This window comes from Mesoplodon mirus (assembly GCF_964341445.2).
Source record: "Mesoplodon mirus genome assembly, chromosome: 9".
Classification (NCBI taxonomy): Eukaryota; Metazoa; Chordata; class Mammalia; order Artiodactyla; family Ziphiidae; genus Mesoplodon; species Mesoplodon mirus.
The window spans coordinates 109,413,461-109,433,308 of NC_138985.1; the positions used below are offsets into that span (position 1 = coordinate 109,413,461).

Here is a 19,848-nt window from a genome sequence, read left to right on the forward strand (position 1 = left end):
TGCCTCCAAACTGGCAGACCCCCCCTTCTTGGTGTGATCCCAGAGCTCCCAGCACGGCCCGTTCCTTCCGGCTGGTCCGCCTGCCCGCCCCCCACCCAGGTCCACACCAATCATATCCTCCACTGCTTTTCAAAGTAGTCCAGCCAACACAAATCTACATGTTTGTTTGTCTGCCGGTCTGCCTCTCCCTGTCTCTGCCTATCCCGGTCTCTCAACTTCCGTTTCTTTCTCACAGTTTCTCTTAGTCTCTGTGGTCTCAAATCCGCCAGGCTTGGATCGCTGTAGACCCAGAAGCCCCAGCTCATGGCCTTTCTCCAGCCCCTAGATGGCTTAGAACTACAAAGCCCAGCATGCACTACTCCTTGAGGTGCCTGAAGAGTGCCCATGTGTACCACTTGCATTCTGGGAATTGTAGTTTCCCTTCACCACCACCACCACCACCACCCCCCCACCCCGCTCTTGCTAGGGCCCCAGGATTTCCCCAGTGGTCAGTCTCTGCCCCAGCCCTGACTGCTGGGTCTGTCTGCTGACCTACCTCCCCCAGGGAAGCATGCGTCACTGTATGACAGGGTGGGCGTGGAGGCCCTGGATGGCAGCTTCCTGCCCTTTTGTGTCCCCCACTTGAGTCACAGGGGGCGGGGGTTCCAGGAAATTGGGGCTGGGAGGGAAAGGGATACCCTAATGCCAGACCCAAGGACAAAGGGTCACGGTATCCTTGCTGGGCCTGTACCCCCAAGAACCCCCAAAGACTCAAAGGTAAGGGGTCCAGGAGCACTTAGATGTAGGGAAGGTGGTGAAGGAGAGCACCGGGGTGACCCTAGAGGTCCCTGTGGTCACTAAGAGCAGGGACTCGTTGCCTGTTACTGCCACAGTGCCTCCCTTCTGTCTGACCCTTCAGGGCAAGGCCAGCAAGGGTGAGGTGGAAGACCTGCAGTCTGGTCAGATACAACAGAAGGGTCTTTCTGGCGCTCTGGCTAGCCCACCCCACCGTCCCCCTGCACCCCAGCTCCTACACTCCGGCCCCAGGGGTCTGCCAGGCACCTGGGTTCCCACTTATCTTCCCTCGTCCTCAGAGCGGAACCCAGGCGTCCGGCCCTCCACCCTCCGGGCCTGCGGGCATGGAGCCGAGGCTTTCGAGCCTCCCAGCCGGCCTTGTTCCTGTCCCATTGTGTGTGGGACAGGGGCGGGGCGAGGGCCAGCAGTGGAGAGCCCCCTCCCACTGCCCCCTCCCCTTCCTAAGGAAAAAGCTGAGGCTCTGCCGGGAGCCACAGAGCAGACGCGGCTGAAGCCGACATGGGCAACTTGAAGAGCGTGGGCCAGGAGCCCGGGCCACCCTGCGGCCTGGGGCTAGGGCTGGGCCTCGGGCTGTGCAGCAAGCAGGGCCCGGCCTCCCCAGCACCCGAGCCCAGCCGGGCACCGGCACCCGCACCCCCGCCCGCGCCAGACCACAGGTGAGGGCTGCAGAGGCTAGGAACAGGTGGCAGGGGGGCAGGTCAAGGCCTAAAGGCCCAGCTTGGAAGGGCTGGAGCCTGCAGCCCAGTCAGGAGGGCCAGGTCGCCAACCCAAACGGCTGTCAGCGTGGACAGAACAAGATGGTCAGGGAGGCTCAGACAAGAGACCGGGATCCAGGCCGGCAGGCAACAGGTGAAGGTCGGGGGTAAGAGTGCCAGCTTACCAGGTGCAAAGGGCCAGGGTCTGAATGCTGCTCTGCTGCCAAGAGCTGTTTGACTTTGAGCAAGTTACTTAACCTCTCTGAACCTCCATTTATACAAAATATGGATATAGCAGTACTTGACCCCATGGAGTTGTTGTTAAGTTTCTAGTTCACGGCAAGACCGACAAACAGCCATGATTATTTAAGAGGAGTGGAAAGGAGCTGGGGAGAGGTAGGTACAAGGGAGTGAGAGGGTGGGGGAGAGACCGAGGCCCTCGGGAGGAACTGAGAAGGGAGAGCAGCTAGGCCCTTTCCCCCTGCTCCAGACCCCTCCTCCCACTGGCCATCAACCCCAAAACTGACCCTGCAGCCCCAGACCCCAGCAGGGGCGCCCCTGGGGCAGAGGTCCCTGGAGACAGTAAGGACGCAGCCCGAGGCCAGGTGGGGTGACAGGCCAGCCGGGGTGGCCGGGCTGCAGGCAGCTCTGCGCGGAAGGGCGAAGGGGCCAGGGGGCCTGGCCGCACAGGCGCACGGAGGCCTGCGTCCCTCCCTTCCTCCCCGAGGCTGGGCTGGCAGCCCTGGGAGGAAGTGATAAGGCCTCTGAGGCCGGAGGGAAATCTGGGCTGAGGAATCCCTGCTGGGGTTTCCTGGGGCTCCGTCCCCTCCAGGCCGGGCTCATCTCAACCTCAGGGGGCTGGACACCCCACGTCCAGAGGAGGCAGTGGGGATGAGGACCCAGCCTTGGTCCAGGGCTTCAGGATCCCAGCGCCGCAGCCCCGGGAGCCCAGGGTCTGGCTGAGCATCCAGAGGAGTGAGGCGGGCCTGGGTGGAGAAGGGGCGGCTCTGCCCGTGCGGCCCTTGGCAAGATCCTTAACTTCTCCGAGCCTCAGACCTCTCATCTGTAAACGGGGTGCACTATTGCTTACCTTCCAAGGCTGTTGTGAGGGCTGGGAGGAAGGGTGAGAAAGCACATGGCAAGCAAGCAAGCAATCATTGGATGCTTAATGCTGTCGGAGAGGTCTCTGGGGCACGTCCAAAGGGTCACACACTTTTCTCCCATGACCCCAGCCCGGCTCCCAACAGCCCCCAGCTAACCCGGCCTCCAGAGGGGCCCAAGTTCCCTCGCGTGAAGAACTGGGAGGTGGGGAGCATCACCTACGACACTCTGTGTGCGCAGTCACAGCAGGTAAGGCCTGGAGCCCCCCATATCCCAAGTCAAGGTCAAGATGGCTGAGGCCCGTCCCCTCAAAGGGAGAGGAGACCGGGAAGAACCTGACGAGCTAAGGAACGTGCAAGGGGCTTTGATCACTCTCAGCCTCCCTAACCCAGCCCAACCTCCCGGCTATATCCAGTCTGGGGGCGGGGGGGCCCAACCCACACCTCCCGGGACCCTCCCTCCCTCTGCCCCAGACTCTGCCTCCAGGCCCTGCTCCCCAGCCCCAATCTGGTCCTGACCTGATGCTCCCTCCTCTCTTGGCCACCGCCCCCCACCCCAACCCAGGACGGGCCCTGCACCCCCAGACGCTGCCTGGGCTCCCTGGTGTTTCCACGGAAACTGCAGAGCCGACCCTCCCAGGGCCCTCCACCCGCCGAGCAGCTGCTGATCCAGGCCAGGGACTTCATCAACCAGTACTACAGCTCCATCAAGAGGTAAGCCCCTCCCCCGAGACCCGCGGCCCACCCTCGCCAAGCCCTCACCAAGCCTGGGGGCCCTCCCCCGCCCACGGCTTCCTCTTGCTCCCCTCTCCTCCCCAGGAGCGGCTCCCAGGCTCACACAGAGCGGCTTCAGGAAGTGGAAGCCGAGGTAGCGGCCACGGGCACGTACCAGCTTCGTGAGAGCGAGCTGGTGTTCGGGGCCAAGCAGGCCTGGCGCAACGCCCCCCGCTGCGTGGGCCGGATCCAGTGGGGGAAGCTGCAGGTGAGGCTGGCTAGCCAGCACCCAGTGTGGGGACGGGGGACACAGGAGAGGAAAAGATGGGGTGCAACAGTTCCTGAGGCTTCCCGAGGGGGTCCCGAGCAGTGGGGAGACCCCGCCCATTCCCTCTACCCCAGGGGAGCCCACAGCCCGGCAGCTAACACCTGGTAATTAAGCCCCATAGCAGCGCCTTGGCTGTCCGGTGGGGAGAATCACCCAGATGGACAGAGGGACGCACTGAGTAGGTGAGGACAGCTGAGCGGTGATCCCTGGGGGGTGTGGTCAGAGCAACGAGAGCAGTTCTTCCAAAAAAGGCCCCCGGGCTTCCCTGGCGGCGCAGTGGTTGAGAGTCCGCCTGCCGATGCGGGGGACACGGGTTCGTGCCCCGGTCTGGGAAGATCCCACATGCCGCAGAGCGGCTGGGCCCATGAGCCATGGCCACTGAGCCTGCGCATCTGGAGCCTGTGGTCCGCAACGGAAGAGACCACAACAGTGAGAGGCCTGCGTACCGCAAAAAAAAAAAAAAAAAAGGCCCCTGCTTGCCCAGCCCAGCGTCCTCACCCCAAACACACTGCTCCCTCCCAGTCCCCCAGAGCCTGGGCCTCACACCCTCCTTCACATGCCCTGCCATGTGACTCAAGCTCCCCTGGGCTACTGGAACAGCCTGTGGCCGGCCCTACCAGAAATAAGCTGACCCACAGGGGAACTGGATCCATGACCTTGGCCTCCTTAGTTGTAACCGGACACCAGAGATTTTGGAAGAAAGCCATGTGCTGAGTAAATCCCAAAGGAGGCTCAAATAAAATCAGAACAATCCTGTCTGACACTTAACAAAACGCTTGAACTTGTTCAAAGCTCTAGCTCAACTCTGAACCCATCAGAGATTCCGTATTTGACCCCGCTGTTGGCCCCAGGCCAGCCACTGTCACCGCTGCCCCTATCACCAACACAAGTCCCCTCCTCCCTGAAGCAGGAAAGGGACCTCCCAGCCTCTTGCTGGGGCCTCCACCCCACCAGTCAGGATGGCTCCTCCTTGCTTCAGAATGTCAGGATGGGCAGAGTCCCCGGAGGCCACCTACTGCAGCCACCCCCCTTCCCATCATCCGTGTGCTCAAGGAGAGTCAGAAGACTGGCTGGGGTCACCTGCTTTTGCTTGAGCACCATGAGAAATGGGGAACTCGCCACCCACACCCCCAGGTGGCATCCCCATCAGTTGGTGCCCCGCCCCGATCATCCGTTTGGCAGTGACTGTGTCCCTCCTCTGTACCAGGTGCCAGGTCAGCTTCTATAGGGATGGGGAGACACTTGCCCCGGCAAGCAGATAAGGAACGGGCCAGACTATGCCGGGTGTGTGGGGTGCAGGGCAGGAAGGGTCAGTGTGGGTGCAAATGGTCAGGGAGGCTCCCGAGAGGAGAAGGAACCATGGTTCACAGCTTGTGAACCCCCCCCCCAGCCTTCGAAGGCTGCAGACAAGGTCAGTAGTCCCTGCCCTGCGTCCTTGCCTTCTCCTGGGGCTGATACTCAAGACCCCCATCTCCCTCCTGTCTCCCTGCCTCGGATGGCTCAGGTGTTTGATGCACGGGATTGCAGCTCTGCACAGGAGATGTTCACCTACATCTGCAACCACATCAAGTACGCCACCAACCGGGGCAACCTCCGGTGAGTGCCCCCCGCCCTGCTCGAGACCCCGACCCCTCCCCCAGGCACAGGCAGTGAACTTGGGCTCTGACCAGCTCTCGTCCCCACGTCAGTTCGGCCATCACAGTGTTCCCCCAGCGCACTCTGGGCCGCGGAGACTTCCGAATCTGGAACAGCCAACTGGTGCGCTACGCGGGCTACAGGCAGCAGGACGGCTCCGTGAGGGGGGACCCAGCCAACGTGGAGATCACCGAGGTGGGCGTGGGCAGGTGGAAGCGGGGAGGCCAGCCCGAGGGCTCTGGGAGGAGGCAAAAGGGTCCAGTCAAAGAGCGGTCAGCGCAGCAGGGAGAGGCGACCTCATTGAGACGAAGGATGGGAGATGCCAAAGAAGGAGGTCCCTGAGGAGGACACAAGGTTGGGCCCCTCATTCCCATCTGCGGCCCCTCTCCCCGCAGCTCTGCATCCAGCACGGCTGGACCCCAGGAAACGGCCGCTTTGATGTACTGCCCCTGCTGCTCCAGACCCCAGATGAGGCTCCAGAACTGTTTGTTCTGCCCCCCGAACTGGTCCTCGAGGTGCCCCTGGAGCACCCCACGTGAGCACGAGAGGGGCCGGGATGGGTGGAGGAGGGGGTTGCCCAGGGGTGGCCAGGTAGGCAAGGCTCCACAGGGCTGATCCCACGCCCTCACGCCCCCAGGCTGGAGTGGTTCTCGGCCCTGGGCCTGCGCTGGTACGCCCTCCCAGCAGTGTCCAATATGCTGCTGGAAATTGGGGGCCTGGAGTTCCCTGCAGCCCCGTTCAGCGGCTGGTACATGAGCACGGAGATTGGCACGCGGGACCTGTGTGATCCTCACCGCTACAATATCCTGGAGGTGAGGACCAGTGGGGCGGGGGGGTTGGGGGCATGTACAGGATGTCGGCAACATGGAGAATCTGAACAAGGTCAGGTCCGGTCTGCCTCCTGACCTAGAACTGCAGAGGAGGGCTCTGGGACCACCAAGGTCAGGGCAAAGGGGTGTATGTGCCTGCGTGCGAAGACGTAGTTATTTTTCTGGGGATGGGAGCTGTAGCTGTAGCTTTCATCAGTTTCTCAAAGCATATTTTGACTAAAAACATGTTAAAACCCATTTTAGAGATGAGAAATTAAGGCCCGGGGCTGAGAAGTGGCCAGCCCCAGGGCCCCTCTCTGCCCTGTGGTGCCTTTGCAGGCAGGAACCTGAATCAGCCCCAAATGAAGCAGTCAGGCCTCCTGCTGGCCACCCACCCACCCTCACCCCTTCCACTCACGAGCTGGAGACAAAAATGTTCTCCGCCCACCCTCCCCCACCCCCTGCCAACCATTGCTGTGCACCCCTGCTCCCAGGATGTGGCCGTCTGCATGGACCTGGATACCCGGACCACCTCATCCCTGTGGAAAGACAAGGCAGCCGTGGAAATCAACTTGGCTGTGCTGCACAGTTACCAGGTACACAGGCCCCAACTGGCCAGGAGCGCAAGGGACTGGGGCTGGAAGAGAGGGAGGCACTTAGAAACTGGGCCGGGGGTCGGAGAAAGCTGGAAGGAGTTCCCGAGTCTGAGCGCCACGGGGCCCGCCAGGCCTGTAGTCCCAGGCGCTGTAATTATGGGAACCTAGCCAATTAGTGCATGCTCAGTAATTCTGGTCCCCAGGGCATACTGGGTATTGCAGTTTGTGGGACCCACTGGATTCTGGAAACTCTAATTCCAGGACGAGGGCGTGCTGAGCATTGTAATTTGAGGAAACTAGTGCCTGCTGAGTACTTCTATGTGGTCTCAAGGGTTTCGGCTATTTTGGTGTGGGAGGCATACAGAGAACACAGATTGGAGCTCCTTTTGCCTGCTGAATTTGGAGCCTGACCATGCGTGCCGCAGTTAGGGACGACACTGGTTCAGGGAAGACCGTAGATGTTAGGTTTGGGGTGACGGACGCGCAGGGTCTGTGGGCTGAGTCTAAGCCCGTCCCTCCTGCCCTCCCTCACCCCAGCTCGCCAAAGTGACCATTGTGGACCACCACGCTGCCACAGCCTCCTTCATGAAGCACCTGGAGAACGAGCAGAAGGCCAGGGGGGGCTGCCCTGCCGACTGGGCCTGGATCGTGCCCCCCATCTCGGGCAGCCTCACTCCAGTCTTCCATCAGGAGATGGTCAACTACATCCTGTCCCCTGCTTTCCGCTACCAGGTGCCCACCCCACTGGCTCATGCCCACCATGCCAGCTCTAACTGAGCAGCCCCAGGGGCCTCCAGCCTTCTGTTCTCTCTCCTTACCTCTCCCTCCACTCCCGCCCCCCCATCGCTTCCCTGTAGCCAGACCCCTGGAAGGGGAGCACAGCCAAGGGCACCGGCATCACCAGGAAGAAGACCTTTAAGGAAGTGGCCAAGTAGGTGCCCTGGGAGGGCTGCCCTCCCTCCCACACACCCAGACCCTCCCCCCATCGCCAGCAGTGGTCTGGGCACTCCACCCCTCCACACCCACCAAGACCTTGCTTGGGTCACGCGCCTGGGGAGGGCCTGTCTCTGTGAGCCTGGGACCCCTTCACCCCACCCTTGCCCACAGTGCGGTGAAGATCTCTGCCTCACTCATGGGCACCGTGATGGCGAAGCGAGTGAAGGCGACAATTCTGTACGCCTCCGAGACCGGCCGGGCCCAGAGCTACGCACAGCAGCTGGGGAGGCTCTTCCGGAAGGCCTTCGACCCTCGGGTAGGACTGAGCCCAGAGGGCAGGGATCTGAAAAGAAGGGGGGGGTCTGCCCCCACCTTCAGACACACCCTGGAGAACAGGAGAGGGTCACAAGGCAGGGCCCACGAGGAACCCCGGGATCCTCAGGGATTCAGGGACGGAGTCGGGGCCTGAATCTTGCCCTGCCGAGAGGGCTAGAATAAAAAGAAGCAGGACAGCGCAGCACAAGTCCCCAGGACATGGTCTTCTCCTTGGCCACAGGTCCTGTGCATGGATGAGTATGACGTGGTGTCCCTGGAGCACGAGACGCTGGTGGTGGTGGTGACCAGCACCTTTGGGAACGGCGATCCCCCAGAGAATGGAGAGGTGAGGCCTGCCAGGAAAGGGGCCGCTGGGAATGAGGGGAGACTCACAATTGGAATGGCTGGGCAGGACCCCCAACCCCATGATGGAAAGCGGAGATGCCGTGAGAGTAGGAGCGTGGACAGTCCACTGGGACCCAAGGGCCTGCACAAGCCACACTCCAGGCCCACCCTTGCGGCTGCCCCCCCCCACACACACACACACAGACACACCTGCTTAGCTGGGTCCCCAAGTCATTTCCATTATCAGAGCAAGTGCTTAATACACGGAAGGCACTTCCTGGCTGGCCAGGCATTGAGAAATGGGAAAGACGGCACTTAAAGCGAGATCTCAGCTTTGTCATTTCTTCTTTTCTTAACAAAAGAAAAGAGCACTGCTCAGATGCCAACAGAGATTAGGAAACTGCACTTTCTGAACAAATCTTGAAAGAAACAAACTAGAGACCCACCACTGAATACGTTATTGTTAATCACTGTCCTTCCTGCTTCTCTGTCTCTGGCCACCCCCAGGAGCATTCATTTCTGGAGCCCTTATGTGCTTCTGTTTCTAAATGCCTTCTTAGCACTAAGTACCTCCTCAAGTCCCCTAGAACAGAATGCTCACGGAAGCCTTCTCCCCTGCCTTGCTGCCCATTCAGTCCTGCTTCTGATCTGCCTTTTAAAGAAACTAGAGTCACTCACTTTTTTCAGTATAAAAGTAAGAGTTACATCCATGTGACCCACAACCCTATCAAGACAGAGAACATTTCCATCACTTAGAAAGTCCCCTTGTCAACTCCCCAAGTCAAGCCACCTCCCCATCTCCCCACCAAAGGCGACCACCGTCCTGAGTCCTATCGCCTGGTCTAGAACATCACAGATAGGGGAGCACGGTATGCTGGCTTCTTTCACTCACCCTGCTTTGGACGTTCATCTCGCTGTTGAGTGATTCAGTGGTTCATTCCTCTCCGTGGCTGAGCCACGCCCGTGGCATGAGCCGCTTATTTCTCTCCTTCACTGCTGACGGACACCTGGGCCGTTTCCAGCACTTGGCTATTGTGAATAAAGCTGTTATGAACATTTCTGTACAAGGCTTTTGTGGCCTTATGTTTTCATTTCTCTTGGATAAATACCTAGGAATGGGACTGCTAGGTCAGTGGGTAGATGTTATGTTTAACTTTTTTTTTCTTTTTTTTAATGAAACTGCCGTACAGCCAAACCAACTGAACTGAACCCTTAAGTTCCGTGCATTTCAATGTATGTACACTTTACCTCCAATTTTTCTAAATGGAGCAAACCTAGGAATTTGCCCTACAGAAAGTGGCATATATTTACTAACAACACAAACAAGAATATTTACAGCAGCACTGTTCATGATATCCCCACACTGGAAACAGTTCCCCACACTGGAAACAGTTCAAATGACTCTCAGCCGTAGAATGGATAAATACATCACGGTCTATTCAAATGCAATGCAGCAATGAGGTGAACAAAATACAACCACACCCAACAAAACAGATGAATCTCAAACATCACACAGAGGGAAAGAAGCCAGACACGAAAGAATCAGACCATGGGCTCACTTTGTATCAGCTTCAGAAAGAGGCAAAACAATTCCGTGGGGTTTTCATCAGGGGACCGGGTGGTTACCCCAGAGAGGGGGTGGGGAGTAAATGGGGTGGGGTGACCCCAAGGTGACTTCTAGGATGCTGGTGATGTTTCTTGACGGGATGCTGATTACACAGGTAGGTTCAGTTTACAAAAATCTGTAAAGCTGTGCATTTATAACATGGGTGCTTTTCTGTATGTACATTACACTTCAAGAAAATGTTCAACAAATAAAATTAAGGTAGTACTTGCTAATTACGGTGAACCTATAGACTCATCATCTAAATGCATCTACAGTTAACCCTAGGATATTACGGCCTTGCCGCGTTTTGGGTTTTCCTGTGTAAAGATTGTCGCGTGGAGTTCTAAGCTATTTCCGTGGCAGCATATGATAGAGCTCAGCTTTCTAGAAGATATCAGTGCCACTAGTGATCAAGGCAATGCAGGGAGACTGAGAGCCATTTTCCACCTATCAGACTGGACTGGTCACATCCAGTGTGGACAGAGCATTCCTCTATCCTGATGCTAGAGGACCATTTGACTGCGCCACCAAGCTTTTAAATCCTCTGACTCAGCAGTTCCACGTCTAAGGACTACCCTACTGAAATACGCAAAGGAGGAAACAGGCGTATATGAGTGTTGGAGCATTGTGCATAGACCATCCAGATGTCCCCAGGCCAGGGGAAGTCTCATACATGATGGTACCTACAAATGATGGGACGCTGTGTAGTCATTCGAAAGAATGAGGTCTGGCACTTCTCTGGCAGTCCAGTGGCTAGGACTCTGTGCTTCCACTGCAGGGGGCCCGGGTTTGATCCCTGGCCAGGAAACTAAGATCCCACAAGCCGCATAGTGCGACCAAAAAAAAAAAAATAAAGAATGAGGTCAATCTTGGTGTGTTGACCTGGAAGGATATCCATGATAGGTTATTGACAAAAAGCAGGTAAACATAATATGATCCCATTTTTACTTTAAAAAATAAACTATAGAAAGTTTAACACCTGTCCATGGTACACATGACTTGGGGGATGAGACTGGAGGGAAGGGAAGGGTAGAGTTTCTCTTTTATTACTTTACACCCTTCTGTGATGTTTTCAAAAAGGCAATACCTCTTTTTTGAAATGTTCAAAACAAATTAAAATTTAAGGTCATAAATAATAATAACAAGGGCCAGTCCAGTGTAGTATGAACTTCTGTATAGTTTGAAATAAAACAAAACTAATCGTGATGCCAACGTTTGCCCTCACCAGAGTTTTGCAGCAGCCCTGATGGAGATGTCGGGCCCCTACAACAGCTCCCCTCGGCCAGAACAACACAAGTGAGTAGGGATGGGAGTTTTGGGGGTGGGGGGACAGGGAGGCATCTGGAGACACAAAAGGAAAGGAGGGGGCTTCCCCGGTAGCGCAGTGGTTGAGAGTCCGCCTGCCGATGCAGGGGACACGGATTCGTGCCCCGGTCCGGGAAGATCCCACATGCCGCGGAGCGGCTGGGCCCGTGAGCCATGGCCGCTGAGCCTGCGCGTCCGGAGCCTGTGCTCCTCAACGGGAGAGGCCACAACAGTGAGAGGCCCGGCTCCGCACGTCATTTTCCCAACAAGCTGGAGGACAGCTGAGCGGAGGCCTCAGCCCTCACGCAGCCTCAGGACACCCTCTTCCTCCTCTTCCTTGTGACCCCCCAACTCCAGGCCCTGGGGCTTTAAGGGGCCGTCAGTCCTGAGGTCTTCAGAGACAGGAGGGGAGGCAGGGCCTGGAGGCTCAGAGACACCCTGGGGCCGCAGCCCCGATCCCAAGCCTGCTCCGGAGACCCTGAGGCTGTCCCCCGGCCACGTCTGGGCCCCTCCTGGTCTCCAGTCCCCTGTGACACCCCGTCTCCCTCCTCTCTTGCAGGAGTTACAAAATCCGCTTCAACAGCGTCTCCTGCTCAGACCCGCTGGTGTCCTCCTGGCGGCGGAAGAGGAAGGAGTCCAGTAATACCGACAGCGCAGGGGCGCTGGGGACCCTCAGGTCCGGGGAGGCTTGGCGAGGGGAGCCACGGGGGAGGCAAGCTGCCTGGGCCCAGGGGGAGCGGGGGACGAGGTGGCCTCCGCTGATGGCTCCCTGCACCCCAGGTTCTGTGTGTTTGGGCTGGGCTCCCGGGCGTACCCCCATTTCTGCGCCTTTGCTCGTGCGGTGGACACGCGGCTGGAAGAGCTGGGAGGGGAGCGGCTGCTTCAGCTGGGCCAGGGCGATGAGCTCTGCGGCCAGGAGGAGGCCTTCCGTGGCTGGGCCCAGGCTGCCTTCCAGGTGAGCCCCCGGGCTCGTCCCGACGTCTCGCTCCCGCCACCCTCCCCCCCCAATTCTGAGTCACTCCAGCCTGGACATCTGCTCCCGAGACCTGCCATACCTACAGAGGCGGGGCCCTCACTGATGCCCGGGCTCGCTGGGTTCTCTGGCCCCTTCCTGTTCCTCCAAAATCCACCCTCGTTTTACCACTGCACAGCCAGCCCTTCTGGCTGAGTCGAATGGTGAGGGACGACATGGCCCTGACAGCACGGGTGTCAGGGCCCCTGCAGGCGCAGGCAGGAGCCTCAGGCCTGCTCGGGCTGTCCACCCCCTCCCCCACGGGCACAGAGGGAGGGGCGCAGGGCAGGATGGAGGGAGAAGGGAAGGATCAAGAGAGGGTTAGTCAGAGGCAAGGGCTGAAGCTGAGAAACTACAGGAAGTCTGAGGCTAGGCAGGTTTGGGGCGGTGCCTGGACTGGAGGGGGTCCTAGGCTAGGGGAGTACAGGAGGGACCAGCCCAGGGCTATGACTTCCTAAGCCTGGGCTTCCTCCAGAGCAGCTCTGCCTGGTCTGGGGATCATGCCCAGAGCTGAACGGGCCTCCTTCTCGCAGTCCTAACACTGCTCCAGGGCAGCACTGGCCCCACCAAGGTCCCCAGGCTTGAGCTCAGCGGGTCTGGACTGATGGCAAGCAGGAGGGCATCCCAGCAGGAGGGCATCCCAGGAGGAGGGCCAGCCAGCACAGGTGGAGTGTTTGTTGGGGAGAAGAAGAGGGAACTGGAAACAAGACTAAAGAATCCAGACAAAGGGAATCGGCAGGAAGCTGCGAGTGGGGCGAGAGAAGGGAGGAGAGGGCATGAGGCTTGGGGACACCACTTTAGAGACACAGGGCCAACGGGAGGAGCATCCAACCAGAAGCAGGAAGGCTCTGAGCTAAGCAGGGTGGGAGCAGTGGGGGTAGGAAGGAAGGGAGGGGGCCAAGGAAGGAAGGAAGACTTTACACACACAAAAGAAAGATTAGCAGGACTGGTGATAGATACGGATGGGAGAAACCAGTCATGGGTGAGCCCTAGATTTCAAGCTGATGGCCGGCCAAGCTGTTTGCCAGGCTTGCACCTGAGCAGAAACAAATAGGATACACACCCTCCCAGGGGTCCTGCCCCAGGGGCCCCCTCTAGCCCCTGGTGTGCAGTGCAGGGGAAGACAGACCAGCCAGAGACTCCTCCCAAGGCCACCGGAATTCTGTGCCCACTCCAGGAGCTCTTAAGGGCTTTATGTAAGCATGTCATTTAATCTTCAGCAGACCCTAAGGAGGTGTAAGGATGGGGAAACAGAGGCCTGCAAGCGGTTAAGTCTAGGAGTGAGAATGTGAACACAGGTCTGAACGCATAGATGCGTTCGCTGAAGCTTCCGTGTGCCAAGCTCTGTGCTCCTTGGGACACGAGATTAACACTCACCAGATTAACTAACAAATGGACGTGACAAAAATACATGCAAAGGAACAGCTAACACAGCGGCCAAGACACGAAATGGGCCCAAGGACACGATGCCGTCGGCCTCAGCCTCCGTTTGGGTTCCGTTCTCCCTCCTGCCCCCGGGGCTGCCTGTCCCACAGGTGCGAGCCTGAGACGGGCGCCTCTGCTCTGGCAGCCCCAGGAATGGGAGGTGGCGACTGGGGCCCCAGCAGGCCCAGCTCCATCCCCCGCATCAGCGCCGCTGAGCTCCTCGCTGCCCAGGGCCTCAGCCCTCACCTCCTCACCCCCCAGGCCTCCTGTGAGACGTTCTGCGTGGGGGAGGATGCCAAGGCCGCGGCCCAGGACATCTTCAGCCCCAAACGGAGCTGGAAACGCCAGAGGTACCGGCTGAGCGCCCAGGCCGAGGGCCTCCAGCTGCTGCCAGGTGCGGCCCTGATTTCACCCTGACTCTGCTGAACCCCCAGCTCCCCTGGGGCCCGGGACCGACTCACTCAGGGGCCAGGCCAAGGTCCCTGGCCCCAGCGCTGTCTCATCTGCCCCCCGCCCCTCAGGCCTGATCCACGTGCACAGGCGGAAGATGTTCCAGGCCACAGTCCTCTTGGTGGAAAACCTGCAAAGCAGCAAGTCCACGTGAGGAGGACCAATGGGCCCCACCACGCCGGCCCCTGCCCCTCATCCCCCAGACCCTGACTCTGCCCCCCTCCTGCCCAGTCCTCCTATAACTGCCCCCTCTCCCCACCCCCAGCCGGGCCACGATCCTGGTGCGCCTGGACACTGGAGGCCAGGAGGGGCTCCAGTACCAGCCGGGGGACCACATAGGCATCTGCCCGCCCAACCGGCCGGGGCTCGTGGAGGCGCTGATGAGCCGCGTGGAGGACCCGCCGCCGCCCACCGAGTCTGTGGCAGTGGAGCAGCTGGAGAAGGGCAGCCCAGGTGAGGGGGCTCCACCCCTCTGGTCCCCAGGGTCCCCTCAGGATCTGGTGGAAGGTGGCCACCTCCACTCACAGGCAGTGTGCCGCCTCCTGACGGGCTGGCCTTGTTGCTGGATGGTCCACTGAGGGCGGCTCCCTTCTCAGAACTCCCCGACACCCCCGCCGCAGAAAGCCGCCCCTCCCTCTGGGCTTCTTCCAAAGGCTTCCCCACTCCACCTACCTCCGGCAGCCTAGCCCGCTCTGTAGCTGGCATCGGGTCTACCTTCTGCTGCACCAGTACCTGGAGTTCAAACAAGCTGGGTGGGGAAAGGCAGGAGCCCAGACCACCCCAGTCCAACAGGGGCCCTCAAACACACACACACACACACACACACTCACGGGGGCTGGCCATACAGGCCCACCACCACTGTTCGAGGCCCAGGCCTCTGATAAGACACCGTGAGGTGGTTCGTCCCCCTGTACTCCCCAGACAATGCAATTCCAGCTCGGCCCCTTCCTCAGAGCTCCCCGTACACCCCCGCAGGTGGCCCTCCTCCCGGCTGGGTGCGGGACCCCCGGCTGCCCCCGTGTACGCTGCGCCAGGCTCTCACCTTTTTCCTCGACATCACCTCCCCGCCCAGCCCTCAACTTCTTCGACTGCTCAGCACCCTGGCTGAAGAGCCCAGTGAACAGCAAGAGCTCGAGACCCTCAGCCAGGTGGGGGCCACCCCAGTGGGGAGCAGGGGCCGGTGAGGTAGGACGAGCCAGGAGGGGAGCCCACCTGGCTATCGTGCCGGGGCTCTAAGACCCAGCTCTGGAGTTCCTACTCACCTCTGAATTCTCTCGCCTTAAAGAAGCACGGAGGGGACTTCCCTGGCGGCCCAGTGGTTAAGACTCTGCGCTTCCACAGCAGGGGGCGTGGGTTCAATCCCTGGTTGGGGAACTAAGATCCCACATGCCACACAGCACAGCCAAAAGGATGAAAAAAAAAAAAAAAAACACGGAGGGGCTTCTCTGGTGGCGCAGTGGTTGAGAGTCCGCCTGCCAATGCAGGGGACACGGGTTCGTGCCCCGGTCCGGGAAGATGGGCCATGGCCACTGAGGCTGCGCGTCCGGAGCCTGTGCTCTGCAACAGGAGAGGCCCGCGTAACAAACAAAAAAAAAAGCATGGAGAAGGTGCTCAGGAAATGTTTGTTGGCCTGAACTACTGAGGAGGGAGAAACCCCAGGAGGCTCAGCTCCGGAGGGGTCAAGAAGGGAGGTCATCAGGCAGGGCTAGCAGGTTCCAAGCTCACTGCCCCCCGCCCCCGCCAGGACCCCCGACGCTACGAGGAGTGGAAGTGGTTCCGCTGCCCCACCCTGCTGGAGGTGCTCGAGCAGTTTCCGTCCGTGGCACTGCCCGCCCCGCTGCTCCTCACTCAGCTGCCCCTGCTCCAGCCCCGGTACTACTCGGTCAGCTCAGCACCCAGCACCCATCCAGGAGAGATCCACCTCACAGTAGCTGTGCTGGCATACAGGACCCAAGGTGAGGCTGGGGAGCAGGGGCAGGGCCACACCGCGACCCCGGGATGGACCCTCACTGGCCCCCTCCCTCCCCAACCCCCTAGATGGGCTGGGTCCCCTGCACTACGGAGTCTGCTCCACGTGGCTGAGCCAGCTCAAGACTGGAGACCCCGTACCCTGCTTCATCAGGGGGTAAGTGAGCACTGCGGGGGAGGGGGGCAGGAGAGGCGCCAAGAAGAGAGTGTCTGTCCAAGCAGGGGTGGCAGAGTGCATCACAGATGGCCGAGGACAGGTGCAGAGATCGGCAGGCCGTTGCACAGGGTGAGGGTGGAAGCTTTGGTGAAGGGTGTGATTGGGAGCAGGGACGCCCCACTTAACATATCCGGGACGGGGCACCCACTTCACAACTCTGGCTAAGTTTGGGGCCTTTCACTAATTTGGACTTAGGGTCCTATCTTGAAACTGCATTTCCCAGAGATGGGGCTGGGATTCGATCCAGCAGGCCCTGTTGCTTTCAGATGGTGTACTGTGTTCCTCCCTACATCTCCGGGGTCAGTCTGATGTTGGCAGGCAGGTACTTGGGAACCGTGCCCTATCTGCATTTAGTCTGGGGAGAACTGGTTAGGTTACCACAGTAACACTGAGCACTGAAGGAAAGTGAAGGATCTCAGGATACCCTTCCCTCCTGCTGTGTTCAGAAGTCCTGCCCCATCCAGCACCCAGGAGCTGGAAGTCTCAGGTGGAACAAAGAAGTGTTCCCAGGATGGCACCAGCTAGGCCTAGTGACCCAAACCCATCCAGCAGGCTAAATTACAGATAAACTGCCAATCTAGTGAATACAAACCAAATGCCAATGTCGAGGCTATGGTTTAAAATAAAGACACTCAGTGAACCTATTATGAACTAAAAGGCTGTCTGTCCTTCCCTTCCCCATACTTTCTATATCTCCTGAACTGAGACATCAAAACATTCTTCAATTCAAATTTAAGCTTTATTTCCTTTGACCCAACCTGCAGAAACCACAGGTCCAGGAGGTTTCTGCCAATCAGCAGAGTTCTTTTATCAAACACTTTGCGTTTACAACGAGCTAGGCACAAGCATTAACTCATTTTCAGTGGAAGCTGAGTTCTCCTCTCTCAACCCTGCTGAGGTTGATAAGAATGGGGGATGTGGGGAAACAAAGTGGGCCTGATGGCGGGTCTCTTGGCTAGGGCTCCCTCCTTCCGGCTGCCGCCTGATCCCAGCTTGCCCTGCATCCTCGTGGGCCCGGGCACTGGCATCGCCCCCTTCCGGGGATTTTGGCAGGAGCGGCTACACGACATCGAGAGTAAAGGTGAGGCTGGGGCCCAAGGGAATGACGGGAAGGCAGGAGGGAGTCACACAACTTAGGGGCACAAAAGAGCAGGGGGCTAGCAGGCAGGAACCAGGTAGGAAAGAGGACAAGGAACAGGGCCACAAAGGTGAAAAGAAGTTTATCAGACCAGGGGGTCGGGGGCCTAGAGGCGAGGGCAGTGCCCTGTTGGTCTGGCTTCCTGGTGCCCAGCACAAAGTAGTACTGGATTGGATTAACAACAAAGGGAACCCGGATGTCTGGAGAAGGTGGGGCTGGGACTCAGAAGACAGATATGCCCCAGGTGGACTCCGGACTGGGTCAGAGGTCACCTAGGTGTGTCTGAGACCCAAGGAAGCTACAGGGTGTTCAGGTTGGGCATGGGGTGCCCAGGGCAGCTGGTAAATCAAAAGAAGGGAGCTTGTGACTAAGAGGAAGGTGTGGGAGAATATGGGCTTAGAGCAGGGAAGGGGCCAGACAGCCTCAGACTGCAGCGTTGGATGGTACAAAGGGCATGGAGTCAGAAGCCCCAGACGAAGCACAGCGTCACTACTGGCCATGCCACCAGAGGGAAGTCACCACCTCCTGTGACCTTCGGCTTCTCTGTAAATCAGCGTCAGGCAGGATCTCTGTGAAAGCATCCCAACTCTCCTAGAGGCCAAACAGCTGAGTGGTTGTTTCTGCCAGAAAGGGTGGGCCCCTCAGCCTGGGTGAGGGTAGCCAGTGGGAGGTGTCACTAGGGCTGTGTCCCCAGGAGGGGGCTGGGGGGCTCTCCCAAGCCGCAGTGATACTTGCAGGGCTGCAGCCTGCCCCCATGACCTTGGTGTTCGGCTGCCGGTGCTCCCAGCTCGACCATCTCTACCGCGAGGAGGTGCAGGATGCCCAGCAGCGCGGGGTGTTTGGCCGCGTCCTCACCGCCTTCTCCCGGGAACCCGGCAGCCCTAAGGTGCGGGACCCTGAGGGGGCAGGGGTAACCCGAAGCGAGGGACAGGGGAAGAACCGACGTGCGCTCCAGCGGCGCGCCTAGGCCCAGGCCCAGGCCGGCCCCGGCCCCTGCGGTGCGCACCCTCCGCTCGACCCCTCAGCTCCCACCCAGTGGCGCTCAGACGCCCGGCCCCTCTAGGCTCCACCCTCGTGCCAAGGCCCCTTTGGGTCTCACCCACCCTCACCCATGCCCCGCCCCTTGAGACCCCACCCCAGAGCACCAAGGCCCCACCAGGTGCGCTGGGTATCTTTCCCGCACCCAGGACCCACCCTACCCGCTCCCCCCGGGGCATGCCCTTCCCTGCCTGGTGCCCCGCCAGGGCCTGCCCCTGACCCCGCCTCCCCTCAGACCTACGTGCAGGACATCCTACGGACGGAGCTGGCTGCTGAGGTGCACCGCGTGCTGTGCCTCGAGCGGGGCCACATGTTTGTCTGCGGTGATGTCACCATGGCAACCAGCGTCCTGCAGACGGTGCAGCGCATCTTGGCGACAGAGGGCGACATGGAGCTGGATGAGGCCGGCGACGTCATCGGCGTGCTGCGGGTGCGGAGGGGCGGGACCGGGGGCCGCCCCCACTCCCGTGGGCAACTCCGACTTGGGTTTTGATCTCCCGCCCTCTTTCCCCCGCCAGGATCAGCAACGCTATCACGAGGACATTTTCGGGCTCACGCTGCGTACCCAGGAGGTGACAAGCCGCATACGCACCCAGAGCTTTTCCTTGCAGGAGCGGCATATGCGGGGCGCAGTGCCCTGGGCGTTCGACCCGCCCGGCTCAGACACCCCTGGCCCCTGAGAGCCCTCTTGCTTTCCGCTTCAGTTCGCGGAGAGAGGGGCCGTCAGACCGGAACCAGCCACCTCTCCCTCCCCTCCCGAGGTGCCGTCCCACCTCTGTCCAGAGTCTGCGGAGACTGGCCTGATTCCCGGGAATATCTCTTTGTCTGTCTAGGTCTGTTTCCCTACCCCAGGTCTGAGTAAATCTGGAAGGCCGTCTCCCAGCAGTGGTATTCCAGAGCCCTTTTGTGTTATTTAGGTGAATTTTAGATTCCCCTCACCTCTCTCGGAAGTACCTTATCTTGAAGCCTGATCTCTAAATCATTCAAATATTTATTACTGAAGATTCACCATAAGAGATCAGATCAGAAGTTATGAGAGCTACTAAGATGCCTAACCCAGCGCTGTCAATTACAGTTACAGAATGAATGACAAGCTTTGTCTTTGAACTTGTGCAGACAGTGTGGAGGTGGTAATTCTTTGACAGGGAGTGCTGGAGAACAGTGGTGGTTTCCAGCCAATCACGGGCAGTTCTGTGTTGCCCCCTAATCTGGACTGAGAAGCAGGTGCAGTCGTCAGCTGACAGGAGTGGGGATTCCAGGACTAAGGTCACAAAGCTGTGCAGCAAAGCCATGAGCAAACTTTACTGCTTGTTTCACACAGGATGAGGGGCCAGACCCGCTTCCTCAGACGTCACACCAACGTGAACTCCGAAAACATCAGGCCTCTCTAGTTTTTCCACTCACAGTCCCCATGCCCTTCC

The 19,848-nt window shown here is 59.3% G+C and overlaps 1 protein-coding gene across 1 annotated transcript; it reads left to right on the forward strand.

The window, feature by feature from the left end:
- Positions 1-1,293: 1,293 nt before the first annotated feature.
- On the forward strand, positions 1,294-19,534 carry NOS3 (nitric oxide synthase 3; the record flags this gene model as incomplete). The annotated part of the gene is made up of 26 exons (XM_082632695.1): positions 1,294-1,451; positions 2,723-2,840; positions 3,156-3,304; positions 3,410-3,572; positions 5,137-5,228; positions 5,321-5,462; positions 5,663-5,802; positions 5,905-6,079; positions 6,571-6,672; positions 7,210-7,404; positions 7,530-7,603; positions 7,780-7,924; positions 8,165-8,269; positions 11,103-11,170; positions 11,739-11,855; positions 11,960-12,134; positions 13,878-14,010; positions 14,138-14,216; positions 14,332-14,519; positions 15,042-15,214; positions 15,811-16,021; positions 16,104-16,191; positions 17,211-17,332; positions 18,127-18,275; positions 18,663-18,857; positions 18,946-19,534. 26 exons carry the CDS (start codon positions 1,294-1,296, stop codon positions 19,105-19,107), a joined length of 3,618 nt encoding a protein of 1,205 aa, XP_082488821.1. The 3' UTR covers positions 19,108-19,534.
- Between the last annotated feature and the right edge of the window lie 314 nt (positions 19,535-19,848).